The sequence below is a fragment of the Zophobas morio genome, unplaced genomic scaffold (assembly GCF_036711695.1).
Source record: "Zophobas morio isolate AGI-343-1 ecotype UQ-CSIRO unplaced genomic scaffold, CSIRO_AGI_Zmor_V1 ptg000012l, whole genome shotgun sequence".
Taxonomy (NCBI): Eukaryota; Metazoa; Arthropoda; class Insecta; order Coleoptera; family Tenebrionidae; genus Zophobas; species Zophobas morio.
Genome location: NW_026972117.1, coordinates 15012732 through 15026975, shown reverse-complemented (window position 1 = coordinate 15026975; position 14244 = coordinate 15012732). Strand labels below are relative to the sequence as shown.

Genomic DNA, 14244 nt, shown 5'->3' with positions numbered 1-14244 from the left:
TCTAAAATAATAATGCATTTATGTATAAAATTTTCGCGTCACAGTGTTTGTAACCGAATTCCTCCGAAGTGGGTTGACCGATTTGTATGAAATTTTTTATGTATATTCGGTAGGTCTGAGAATAGGTTGTAAAGAATTTTTGTTTATTTTTTTAAGATTTGGCATCAAAAAGTACATACTTATAACCCTAAATTTTCACCTTTCAACCACCAACCCCCATTTTTTAATCTTCTATATAATAAAAATCAATTGCTGTTCCTGTTAGTCTCGCTAAAACTCAAAAACGGCTTGACCGATTTGAAGAATTTTTTATATTACGGGGATGCTTTATAAATAAAAAATAGGGAAAACTTAAAAAAACAGCTAAAAAATCAAAAAATTCTAAAAATTTTGTATGGGAATCGCCACTTCAAATTAATTTCAATAATTGACGTTCCTGATGACGGACCTGTCGTCTAACTGACGTATCATACAAAACTATTTCTTCCGTGCGATTGTGAAAAATATATTGCATTTCAAATCGTTCTTTGTTTTTTCGTAAAAAAAACGTCGTTTATTTTAAGAAAAGTCTTGGTTAAAATGAATTTACTTACACATTGCGAAAGTTTCTTATTAATTTTGATCTGCCATTCTATTTACCTATATTCACTTTGTTGGTTTTGTTCGCAGGCCACAAACAATGTTTTCGTGGTGTTGTCAGTGTTGGGGACAGATACTTTTAAAAGTATCTAGATACAGATTGCTTTCGATTTTTTCGAAATGTATCTAAATACAGATACAAGAAAACAGATACTTTTTGAAGCTTTGGCGAATAAAATAACTGCAACCATGTTTATGTATTTTTTTATGTATTGTTTAATGAATTTTTTAAAATTAACAACATTTCGATTTGTTACCTAAATTATTCCTTTTTGGTGTCAGAATTTGGTTTCCGCTACTACGAGCCCTAACAACTAAATGTTCGGACACGTATTCTTTTATACAAAAAAATGTAATTTAATGAAAAAAAAATGTATTTTACAAAAACAAAACTAGAGTAATATATAAGTAGGTATCTTTAATGCAATATTCTCAACAAAAATTGTAATATTATTAACTTAACAAAATTATAACACAACAAGAAGCTGATATGAACGAATAAACTTGGCAACTAAATATTCGGACATGAGTATTTTTTTTTACTTAGTATGGTGTAACATCTCCTTTTGCTTTGATTACTGCGCGTATCCTTGCAGGCATAGTATTTACAAGACTTCTGCAGTATTCAGGAGTAAAACTTGCCCAAACTTCGTCGATTTTTGCTTTTAAACCTAAGAGTGTTCGTTGGGGGTTGTTGCGCAAAACGGATTTTATGTCGTGCCAAAGTGTCTCAATGACATTTAAGTCAGGGCTGTTCGCAGGCCATGAAAAGACTCTTATATCATGATCCCCAAACCATTTCTTAGTACTTTTTGCGGTATGACATGATGCATCGTCCTGTTGAAAAATATAATCGTTGTCCGGATACAGTTTTTCAACAGAGGGCAACAAACTGTTTTCTAAAATTTGTTGGTATTTCATGGCGTTAATAGTCGTTTCCACCAATTCATAATTCCCCAACCCTTTAGCTGACATGCACCCCACACCATTATTCCTTTAGGAAACTTTACAGTTCGTTTTAAACAGTCTTTATTGAACGCTTCACTTTTTGATCTCATCACTCTTCTCCGCAAATCTCCCACGCCCACATCAAATTTTGACTCGTCACTAAAAATGACCTTTGACCAATCTTCCATGGTCCATGCCAGCTTAGACTTTGCCCAGTTGTACCTATTTTTCTTTTGATTTGCCGTTATTAAAGGTTTTTCTTTGGCCTGTAACGGCACGGTGGAACAAATGTAAACCAAAAACTTAAAAATTACCTTATAAAAACTTAATCGTGACTTGTGAATCAATTTCCTACAACATTCTCGTGACAGCTTATGCCCTATTGCATCCGTCCATTGTGCTGTTATGTCCCGCAATGTGTTTCTTCGATTTTTTTTACAAAGTTTTACAAGGAGCCTTTGACTTCTCTGTGAAACTAATTTCGGTCTTCCTGAACTTTTTCCTTTAACGTCTAGTCCACCAGTTTCGCGATAATGTGAGATTATATCCGCTACAGTGGACTTTGCTAAATTCAGTTCTTCACTAATTTCCAGAATTTTTTTACCTTGGCAATACTTCTTTACAATAAGTGCACGTAATGATTTTTCAAGTGGACGTCCACGAACCATTTTGTTAAAGAATATATATATTTTTCTATGGATCTTACAACACAGTTAGGTAAAGCAGGAAGAGGAGAATGATATTTATTAACAATCAAACAATTCACAGCGCCTACTTAGTGAAAATTAATTTTTTTATTTATTTGTCCGAATAATTAGTTGCCAAAGTGTATTCATTTTTTCTGAAAAATCCACAGTCATATTTGAATTAAAATTCTATGTAAAGTAAAACATTCAACTTTTTTATTAAAAACTATTCTTTGAAATCTTAGCTTCCTATTTTTATGTGATTTGATAATAAAAATTAAAAATTAATTCATAAAGAGTGGTTTTTGAACGCTCCGGTTAGTTTGTCCGAACATTTAGTTGTTAGGGCTCGTAAACACCCGTTCCACAGGTGCAGAAGAAGGGATTGTGGTATTAAATTTAAAAAATAAACATTTTACTGTAGCATAGTTATTCAAGACTGAAAACTCTTTTCCTTTTTCCTGCAAATAGGCCATCGCTTCGCTGTTTGATGTGTCGCAAATTGTGCAATATTTATTACGTACGCTTAAAAACAATATTTTTTTTATTTTTATTCCCATACTGCAGTGTCCAAATTGTGCTTGAGTATATCTAATAATTATCTCCAGCATTAAAATTAATATTTCTGTTGTCGGCAACCTGTCATAAATTATTATTCTTCAATATCGGTTTAGGATGTTTTTATGACCATGTCCGGTAATCGTCTATCCCGGTGCGGCAGGTATATACATTTTAGGAAGAATTGTTGGTTCCGTTTAAGGCAAAATAAGTACAATTTTTTAGAAAGGTATTTAAACCCCTTATAACATATATCAAAGGCTGCCTGGCAGGCCGGAATCACCAGAGTGCAACTTTAAATTTTCAGATTTTTGTGGAAACTCATTTTATTTTAATCTCGTTTCACGTTTTCTGAGAGTATATCACGATACATTATTCTACCGAGGGTTGTAAAAATATTAATTTTATTGCCCAAGATTTAAACTTAAACATAATCGGCACATTCTAGGGCAAAACGGACCTGCCAAGCCCGCCTCGCGTTAGGTCCAACAATCAAAAGTGAAGAAATGACACATGTGGCAACAGGAAAAGATGCTACATTTGTCTGAAAAATAAAGGTATAAAACAAATATGCGATTTATGCGAGAGAAATGTATGTATTGAACATTCGATTAGTCGATTACAAAACTTTGTGTTAATTGAAAAAATTAATCATTATGTAACACGCAATTATTTTCTAAAAATAATAACATACCTTAAGGGGACTCGCTAGACGAGGTATAACATTTTTTTGGTTTTTTGTATGAAAAAATGATATTCATATAGATGTGTCATACATCAAACTGCAGCTTTTTTCATATTCTAAATGTTTGTTAGTGGTACAATTTGTTTAAATAATAATGTGTTTATTAAAATCAAAATATACCACAAATTAATGCAAAATACGTCGAATAATTTTAACAGGGATAAGCAGAGGAAAATTAATGATCTATTGGTTAGCAGAGTTTTTAACAAAAACTAACAATCATTGAAAAAAAATGGGTATCAATTCGACAGAATTTGAGCAGTTAGTTCAGTACTTTGCCGATAGGAGTGCCACTAAAATTTATGGAAGCGACTTTCCAGGTAGAACCCTTATCGCCTGCTCTACCATAAGCTGATTGTTAGAGTTCTCGGCTGATTTTTCTAATTTATGGCAAGGAACTCAGTTTTATAACAAGCCGCCAGGACCGGCCGTAGTAATCTATTGTTAAGGAAATTAACTTTTACGTAATGAGGTACTATCATAAAACCGAATTAAAACCTGGGAACTATAATATTTTTACTCCACCCAGGATGCTGAATTCAATACACATGATTACTAAAAATTCATTGTAATATTATTGTTAATATATATTTTGCTTTGTTAATTAATAAAATTAATAAACATATTTATAATAATAATAAAAAATATATAAAATACAGCTTTTGTTTAACACGTATAAGTAGCTAAGTGTATCTACTACTTATCCGAGAAAGGAGGTGTTTTAAAAAAGCGCTACGTCCAGTAACTTCTCCCTTCATTGTTTACTCGAAAAAAGTGCTCGTATATGTTTTCATTTGCCGAGAGATCATTTTCAAAATATATTTATAATAAAAATATGCAAGTCTTGGTGATGAAAAATGTACTCCTAATAAATTATTAAAGTACATAAAAAAATAGAAACAAATTTTATTATTTAAAAAAAATCTCTCGCAAAGGCAGGTTCCGCTTTCTTCTTGAATCAATTATTTCGGGCAATAATGCGCCAAAGTAAAATCTGACAAGTTTATCTGCCATCTTTTTACATATATTTCTTCGTCTTTATAAATTTTTTCTATATTTATTCCTTTGAGTGTCCATACAACAAAATAAACTTGTGAAATACCCGTAACAAGCATTTGTCCCTGGACTTGAAAGTAGTAATTAGTTTCAATTCTCTGTCTGTCAATGTACAAAATTTGATTATTTTTTTTCTAACCGCTTCTTCGGGAGACAAATCTTGCGATTTTGAAGGGCATTTAATTTCGACTAATGCACTCCTACCCTCTAGAACCCTGATTGGACTAGTAGCCAAGTAAGGAAATTGTTTTGAAATAAATAAGCCACACCGTTCAATTTTTATAATTTTATTTATTTCAAAACACTTGACAGATTTTTCCTCACTTTGCTGTCCATAGTATGTATGACTATTACCTCTAAATGTACTGTAGAACAGAGACTCCACAGTTTTAGCTATTGCTGTAGTCGGTCTAAGTTTGTAAATACGTCCAAAATTTGAAGCCGTAACTCTAATTTCCCTTTCTTTTGCCCAAATGTGCCTGTTGCCTAGTGCCTATTTCAATTTGGTCTAAATTCAAAGATAATTTTCTCAAAAAAATCTCTTTGGCTGTCTCAAATGTTTCTACATCCATGACAGGATTTTCTAAAAAATATTTAAACCATAATCGCAGCATACGTAAAATTTTTTACGACATATTTTTTTTACGAATACTTTGTCTAAGACGAGCTTGTTTTATAGACGAACAATATTTTTTTGTTATTAAACCAGGACCGTTTTAATCACAATATATTTACTTATCCCCTCTAAAAAATTGATGACGTCACCTCACTCAAAATTTTGCTGAATAAATCCTATCTAAATTGTATAAAATATGATGAGTCTCTTCTTGTGATTTATCATTCCATTCATGTTTTTTGGATTTGTATATACAGGATGACCCCAAAAATTAATGAATGCCTAAAAATTTATTTTATTGATTTAATCAGGAACTACAGAACTCAATCCTTTGAAATCTTGCAAATGTTTTAAGGTTATAAAGAACATAATAAATTTTTAGTCAAAATATATTTGCTTATCCCCTCCAAAAAATTGATGACGTCAGCTCAAAAGTTTGCCGTATAATCCTATTTAAAATTTACAAAATATGATGAGTCTCTTCTTGTAGTTTATCATTCCATTCATCATATTTTTTGGATTCGGATATACAGGGTGACTCAAAAAATTTAATTAATGCGCAAATTTATTTTATTGATTTAATCAGGAACTACAAAACCGAATGCTTTGAAATCTAATGTGAAAAAAAACATAATAGGCATGCAGTCGTCACGTTTCCGATAGCGAAGGAAGTACTGTCTAAACTCTTTAGACCAATTGATTTTCCCATTTTTCCATTTCTCAATTTATCAATGTTTCAGTTTGGGATTTTTTCACTGTTTCGATCCTTTAATTTTCCTTCCATTTTTAGGTTTTTCAATATTTCAGCCTTGGAATTTTGCAATATTTCGTTTCTTCAATTTTTCAAATTTTTGATATTGTGTTTTCTGGGTTTTTAAATTTTTCGATATTTTAATTTTCCAGTTTTTGAAGTTTTAGGTTTTTAGATTTCTCACTATCTCGAGTTTTCGATTTTTCAGTTCCATGAGTTTTCAATTTGTCGAATTTTTAAATTTTAGATTTTTTGTTCTCGATCATTCAATTTTCTGAGTTTTCAGGCTTAGATTTTTTTTGTTCAATTCTTGGATTTTTAAAATTTTTATTTTTTAAATTTTCCTATTTATCAACTCACTGGGATTTCAATGTTTTGATTTTTTGATTCTTCAAATTTTCGATTTTTTGAATTTTTAGTTTTTGATACGATTTTTTTTTCAAAAATTTTCAGTTTTTCAATTTATTAACTTTACGAAATTTCAGTTTTACGATTTTTAAATTTTTTTATTTTTCAGTTTTCAATTTTTGACGTTTCTAAATTTTTCGATTGTTCAATTTTTCGATTAACTGATTTTTTGATTTTCCCATTTCTCTATTTCTTGATTTTTCAATTCTTTCTTCAGTTGTGATTTTTCAATTTTTCGATTTCTGGATTTTTCAATTTTCAGTTTTGGATTTTTTCACTTTTCCGATTCTTCAATTTTTCAGTTTTTCAAGATTTCAGTTTTGAATTTTTTCACTTTTTCGATTTTTCAATTTTCCTTCCATTTTTCAGTTTTTCAGTATTTCAGTTCTGAGATTTTGCAATGTTTCGGTTCTTCAATTTTTCCATTTTTTGATGTTTCGATTTTTCGGTTTTTGAATTTTTCGATAGGTATTTTAATTTTTCAATTTTTAAGTTCTAGATTTTCCGTTAATTTTTTTGGTTTCCTTGATGTTTTGATCTCTCGATTATTCGATTTTTCAAGTTCTCGGTTTAAATTTTTTGGTTTTCCAATTCTTCGATTTTTAAATTGTTTAATTTTTAGATTGTTGAATTTCTCGATTTATAGATTTTTCAATTTTTCGGTTTACCGATTTTTTTCATTTAAAATGTTTCAATTTTTCAGTTATTAAGTTTTCGATTTTTCAATTTTGGTGTAATTTGAAAACGGGATTAATAATACATTTAGGCGAATAAACTAATAGACGGGCTTGATAAGCCTTGTTTGCTCTACAGATTCTAAATTGTGTTTGAATAATATAATAATTATCTCGAATATTAAAATTAATATGTCAAAAGAATACGAGAAATGATTATTCTGTGCTGAAGGTATGTTGTGGGCCGCCTGTCATAAATTATCATTATTCTGCATTATCGGCTTACGATGCTTTTATGACCCACGTCCGGTAGTCGTCTATCCCAGCGTGTCAGGTAGATTTTAAGAAGAATTGCTGGTTGCGTTTAAGGCAACAAATGTTTCCGCGAACGGGTTAAAATTTTGTGTCAACAATTCGCGTATTAAGAAATAAGCAAATGACGAGTTTTGATTTGATTGGAGCATTTTTAACCCCCAGTCTGCAAATTAGAGAGTTTGTTTACATTGTTTATGTAGGGTTTGAAAAATAAATACAGAACTCAATTTTAAAAATACAGTTTTTAATTTTATTTAGCTAAATAATTAGCACACAATTACAAAAGAGCACAATTTATAATTATTACAAGAATTTAATTATGGCAAAATGAAAGCTATCACAACATTGTACACATTCTATAGTGATACATACATTAATCAAATTTTGTTCCACATTTTTATTTGTGACACTGCAATATTCAGATACTTAGCCCAATATTCAAACTCCTGTTGCGTTTCAAAACACATCAGAACGCTGTCACTTCCATTTACTTTTAAACAAATGGTGCGTTTCCTACAACACTCTTCCCTTGATGGAATTGTTAACTCACAGGTTTCTACGTTTATAACATCCGTTGGTGTGTCCTTGTTCAGGTCATTTGGCGGATAGTTGTAATAATTCAAAACTCCATCGATGAAGTAACAAAACTTTCTATCCCAAGAAAGATAATTTTTCCAAGTTTTGCTTACGTTTACAAATCCATATAATTTCATATTAATATTCACACGACTGGAGATAAAAGCTGCAAAAAGTCCGGAACCCATTTGTATTTGTAGATTGCCAGATTTCGTCAAATGACATAACTCGATGTCCTCTTCTCCCCAAAGCGAAAAAACTGATTTTCGATAAGGGACTTCACTCTCGTAGCTAGGGTAATCACAAAAAGCTTGTGATAATAGGCTATTTTTTTTAAAATCCTGTAATTGATGAGTTTGTTTATTTTCCCATAAATTAGAAAAACAAAAACAACATACCTTCGAAGAAGCCGAGTATATTTGAAGCTTCAACTTAAAATTGGGTTGTAAATTAGGTAGCTTGAATTTTGCGTTAAAGTAAACACATCCTTTCCATTTCTTTTTCTCTGCTTCAGCAGCAAATACCTTGGACCCGACAATTATCAGACATACAAAATGTTGATCTTTGGACCCTTTAGGAAACACCTGCATATTGGAAATTTCGATGTCTCCTGAGCAAAACCAGCTTTCATTTTCAACACGTGCAAGTTCTTTAGGTTCGCAAGAAAGAGATTGTAGTTTCGCGTCTGTAAAGAGAATGTAAAAACCAGCCAATAACTTGCATAAGATTTACCTGTTATAAGAAGTAATTTTTCGGCTTCCAGCCTCTCTTTGCTCAAAGTTAACCTGTTTTGCTTTTCATGGTAAGCAATTGCTTTCAAAAGTTGATCCTTAGTTTGTTGTAACATCCAATTTTTAGTTTTTAGTAATTCTAACGATAGGTTCGAACTTTCATCACCACTTGTTTCCTCGGTTTCAGAAGAATATTCTTCAAACGACGGTGAACTAATCTCTTCTGTTGACGTACCTCCATTTATGCAATCATCCAAATAGCGTAGCACATTTTCAACGGTTTCCCCAAGCATTGCACTTGATATTGAAGCTGAATAATCTGACGTATTGATGCTGAGATCAGAGTTCTGAAAAAATTGCTTTTAATAATTAACAACTTTTTCATATCATTTATACTTACGTTTTCAGCAATTTTGGCACTGGTACTACAATGCGAGTTCTCGCAATTACTGCTACTGGATGAGCCACCTATTTGCCACCTTGGCATCTGAGAAGACGAATTGAAACATTTTTTGTGAAATCGGGAACCAAATTTCGACATTATTAGATCTTGCACAACTTCCTTGGTTTCTGTGGGGTTGAAAGAATTTTTAGTAGAACTGAGTGAGGTACTGTCTTTGATATAATATCACATGTCTTTTTCACAAGACGCGCAATTGTGGATAAATTTACCTCTAAATGGACACACAACACACAACGCTCTTCGAAATACTGATGTCCGTCACCTGGTATAGGGTGGTATTTATACCTACTGACAGAGATAAGCCCCAGGTAATTAGAATGAGAGTTAATCTGTTCTAGGAAGTGAAGAAAATATTAGGACTATATAGACCTGTTTAGCACAAAACCCATTTCATTGTTTTTCACCCTCTTTCTAAAGAATTTACTGTTTTAAACATATATTTAAAAAGTAAAGATTTTAAGGCATTTTGAACTGTTTTTAAGTTTATACTATAAAGGGCCTGTTTAGAACAACAGTTAAAATTTTGACGATTCTGTCCTATTTTTAAGATAAAATAGGGAAAATGAAAAAAAAATTCCAAGAACTTGAAAAATTGAATAAACAAAACATTGAAAAATACAAAAAAATATGAAACCGAAACATTGAATAATAATTAATGAAAATGAAAAAACGCAAAACTGTAATATCAAAAAATTGGTCGAACCCAGATTTTTCGAAAAACTTTAACATTTGATTTCTCGTATTTAATTTTTTTATGATAACCATTATAAGTTAATGTAATGTTCAAGTAAATGTATAGAAGCGTGCTACGCGATTGTGTCAAGTGAGTTTTTCCATTACAAAACTTTGTGATGACGTCATCAACATCTTTTTTTTGGATAGATGCACTGTGTGCTCGAATTTCAATATCAATACCATATGCAGTGTCATTTATTAATTTTTTTGACTCACCCTGAATAAATAATACTAAAAACGATGAGTGCACTGATAAACCAATAGTTTGCATATTTCAGAGAGGATTTTTTTGTCAAAATTTTGAAATGATGCCATCAATTTTTTGGAAGAGGATAAACGAATAAATTTTGATTCACGGTTTACCACGCATACGATAACCTTGCAGTTTCAAAGTTTAATTTCAAAATCTATGATTTTAATTTTCCTTTCAAAAAATCTGGGTGTGTAAGGTGTAAACTCAATATAGATTTCTACAGTACAAATTAGACATAATTAAAAAAAAAGTGAACTTAAATGAAGTAATTGCAGTTTTAGGAGATTAATTTAGTTTTATTTATTCTCTACAATGAAATAAAAATATTTCTTTATCTTTATATAATATTAGGATCGTGGACACGGTAATTTTGACGTTCGTCGAAACTGAAGTACCTGGCTCTTAAAGAATTAAACCTAATGACAGAAACAATATTAGTACTAAATCTTTTTCAACCACCGCTTTTGGTGTTATAATGTCAAAGAATACTACCCCTAAACATCTCTGAAGACAAAGAAAGTGTAGAGTACAGTGTTCCAAAAGGAGTACAATGATTTACGATTTTAACTACTTCATTGCCGACCACGGCGGTGGGTGGTCATAAAACCCACCGGTCAGTTCGATCAAGGTGTTCGACCTGAGGGATTAAATAGATAAGAGCATTAAGTAAAGGGTGAAGATGGAAACAACCATTTTTTTTATTATATACATTTAAACAAAAGAAGAAAAGTTACAGAGTAGGCAAGTACATTACAAAAGTGTAACGAGATATAACACAAAGTCAATTTTCCGTTTAACAGTTTTTCTGGGATTTTTTATAGTTAAGTTAACGGTTCTAATCTTAAGGGGGAACGCTAGACGAGAGACAAGTTTCAATTGGGCGCCATTTGTTGCCTTAAACGCAACCAGCAATTCTTCTTAAAATCTACCTGACACGCTGGGATAGACGACTACCGGACATGGGTCATAAAAGCATCGTAAGCCGATAATACAGAATAATGATAATTTATGACAGGCGGCCCACATCATACCTTCAGCACAGAATAATCATTTCTCCTATTCTTTTGACATATTAATTTTAATATTCGAGATAATTATTATATTATTCAAACACAATTTAGACACGGTAGAGCAAACAAGGCTTATCAAGCCCATCTATTAGTTTATTCGCCTAAATGTATTATTAATACCGTTTTCAAATTACACCAAAATTGAAAAATCGAAAACTTAATAATTGAAAAATTGAAACATTTTAAATGAAAAAAATCGGTAAACCGAAAAATTGAAAAATCTATAAATCGAGAAATTGAACAATCTAAAAATTAAACAATTTAAAAATCTAAATTGGAAAACCAAAAAATCTAAACCGAGAACTTGAAAAAAAGAATAATCGAGAAATCAAAACATCAAGGAAAACAAAAAAATTAACGGAAAATCTAGAACTTAAAAATTGAAAATTAAAATACCTATCGAAAAATTGGAAAACCGAAAAATTTAGAAACGTCAAAAATTGAAAACTGAAAAATAAAAAAAATTAAAAATCGTAAAACTGAAATATTGTAAAGTTAATACTTTTGAAAAAAAAAAATCGTATCAAAAACTAAAAATTCAAAAAATCGAGAAATTGAACAATCAAAAAATCAAAACATTGAAATTCCAGTAAATTGATAAATAGGAAAATTTAGAAAACAAAAATTTTAAAAATCCAAGAATTGAACAACAAAAAAAATCTAAGCCTGAAAACTCAGAAAATTGAATGATAGAGAACAAAAAATCTAAAATTTAAAAATTCGACAAATTGAAAAACTTTAAAAACTGAAAAATTAAAATATCGAAAAATTTAAAAACCGAGAAAACACAATATCAAAAATTTGAAAAATTGAAGAAACGAAATCTTGCAAAATTCCAAAGCTGAAATATTGAAAAACCTAAAAATGAAAGGAAAATTAAAGAATCGAAACAGTGAAAAAATCCCAAACTGAAACATTGAAAAATTGAGAAATGGAGAAATGGGAAAATCAAAAAAATTGGTCTAAAGAGTTTAGACAGTACTTCCCTCGCTATCGGAAACGTGACGACTGCTTGCCTATTATGTTTTTTTTTCACATTAGATTTCAAAGCATTCGGTTTGGTAGTTCCTGATTAAATCAATAAAATAAATTTGCGCATTCATTACATTTTTTGAGTCACCCTGTATATCCGAATCCAAAAAATATACTGAATGGAATGATAAATTACAAGAAGAGACTCATCATATTTTGTAAATTTTAAATAGGATTATACGGCAAATTTTTGAGCTGACGTAATCAATTTTTTGGAGGGGATAAGCAAATATATTTTGACTAAAAATTTATTATGCTCTTTATAACCTTAAAACATTTGCAAGATTTCAAAGCATTGGGTTCTGTAGTTCCTGATTAAATCAATAAAATAAATTTACGCATTCATTAATTTTTGGGGTCATCGTGTATACGCAAATCCAAAAAACATGAATGGAATGATAAATCACAAGAAGAGACTCATCATATTTTATACAATTTAGATAGGATTTATTCAGCAAAATTTTGAGGTGACGTCATCAATTTTTTAGAGGGGATAAGTAAATATATTGTGATTAAAACGGTCTTGGCTTAATAACAAAAAAATATTGTTTGTCTATAAAACAAGCTCGTCTTAGCCAAAGTATTCGTAAAAAAAATATGTCGTAAAAAATTTTACGTATGCTGGTCCCGACTGCGATTATGGTTTAAATATTTTTTAGAAAATCCTCTCATGGATGTAGAAACTTTTGTGACAGCCAAAGAGGTTTTTTTGAAAAAATTATCTTTGAATTTAGACCAAATTGAAATAGACACTAGGCAACAGGCACATTTGGGCAAAAGATAGAGAAATTAGGGTTATGGCTTCAAATTTTGGACGTATTTACAAATTTAGACCGACTACAGAAATAGCTAAAACTGTGGAGTCTCTGTTGTACAGTACATTTAAAGATAATAGTCATACATACTACGGACAGCAAAGTGAGGAAAAAGCTGTCAAGTGTTTTAAAATAAATAAAAAAAAAAAACTGAACGGTGTGGCTTGTTTGTTTCAAAACAATTTCCTTACTTGGCTGCTAGTCCAGACAGGGTTCTAGAGGATAGGAGTGCATTAGTCGAAATTAAATGCCCTTCAAAATCGTAAGATTTGTCTCCCGAAGAAGCGGTTAGAAAAAAAATAATCAAATTTTGTACATTGACAGAGAATTGAAATTAAAAAAAAAATCATGATTACTACTTTCAAGTCCAGGAACAAATGCTTGTTACGGGTATTTCACAAGTTTATTTTGTTGTATGGACACCCAAAGGAATATAGAAAGACGAAGAAATGTATGTAAAAACTTGGCAGATTTTACTTTGGCGCATTATTGTCCGAAATAATTGATTCAAGAAGAAAGAAGAACCTGCCTTTGCGAGAGTTTTTTTTTAAATAAATAAAATTTGTTTCTATTTTTTTATGTACTTTAATAATTTATTAGGAGTACATTTTTCATCACCAAGACTTGCATATTTTTATTATAAATATATTTTGAAAATGATCTCTCGGCAAATGAAAACATATTCGAGCACTTTTTTCGAGTAAACCATGAAGGGAGAAGTTACTGGGCGTAGGGCTTTTTTAAAACACCTCCTTTCTGGGATAAGTAGTATATACACTTAGCTACTAAACAAAAGCTGTATTTTATATATTTTTAAGACCCACCACTGACCCGGAAATGACCGGCATTCAGGCAAGACTTCTATCATTACTACTAAGACCAAGTAATGATATGCATTGATTAGATTTTATTATTATTATTATAAATATGTTTATTAGTTTTATTAATTAAGAAAGGAAAATATATATTAACAATAATATTACAATGAATTTTTAGTAATCATGTGTATTGAATTCAGGATCCTGAGTGGAGTAAAAATATTATATTTCCCCAGTTTTAATTCGGTTTTATGATAGTACCTCATTGCGTAAAAGTTAATTTCCTTAACAATAGATTACTACGGCCGGTCCTGGCGGCTTGTTATAAAACTGAGTTCCTTGCCATAAATTAGAA

The 14244-nt window shown here is 30.7% G+C and overlaps 1 protein-coding gene across 1 annotated transcript; it reads right to left on the bottom strand.

The window, feature by feature from the left end:
* Positions 1-7773: 7773 nt before the first annotated feature.
* LOC135128191 (anillin-like) lies at positions 7774-9190 on the bottom strand. Its single transcript, XM_064055084.1, has 4 exons — positions 9104-9190; positions 8705-9050; positions 8371-8657; positions 7774-8313 (listed from the first exon to the last, which is right to left on the bottom strand). The coding sequence occupies exons 1-4, from the start codon at positions 9188-9190 to the stop codon at positions 7774-7776; spliced, it is 1260 nt and encodes a 419-aa protein (XP_063911154.1).
* Between the last annotated feature and the right edge of the window lie 5054 nt (positions 9191-14244).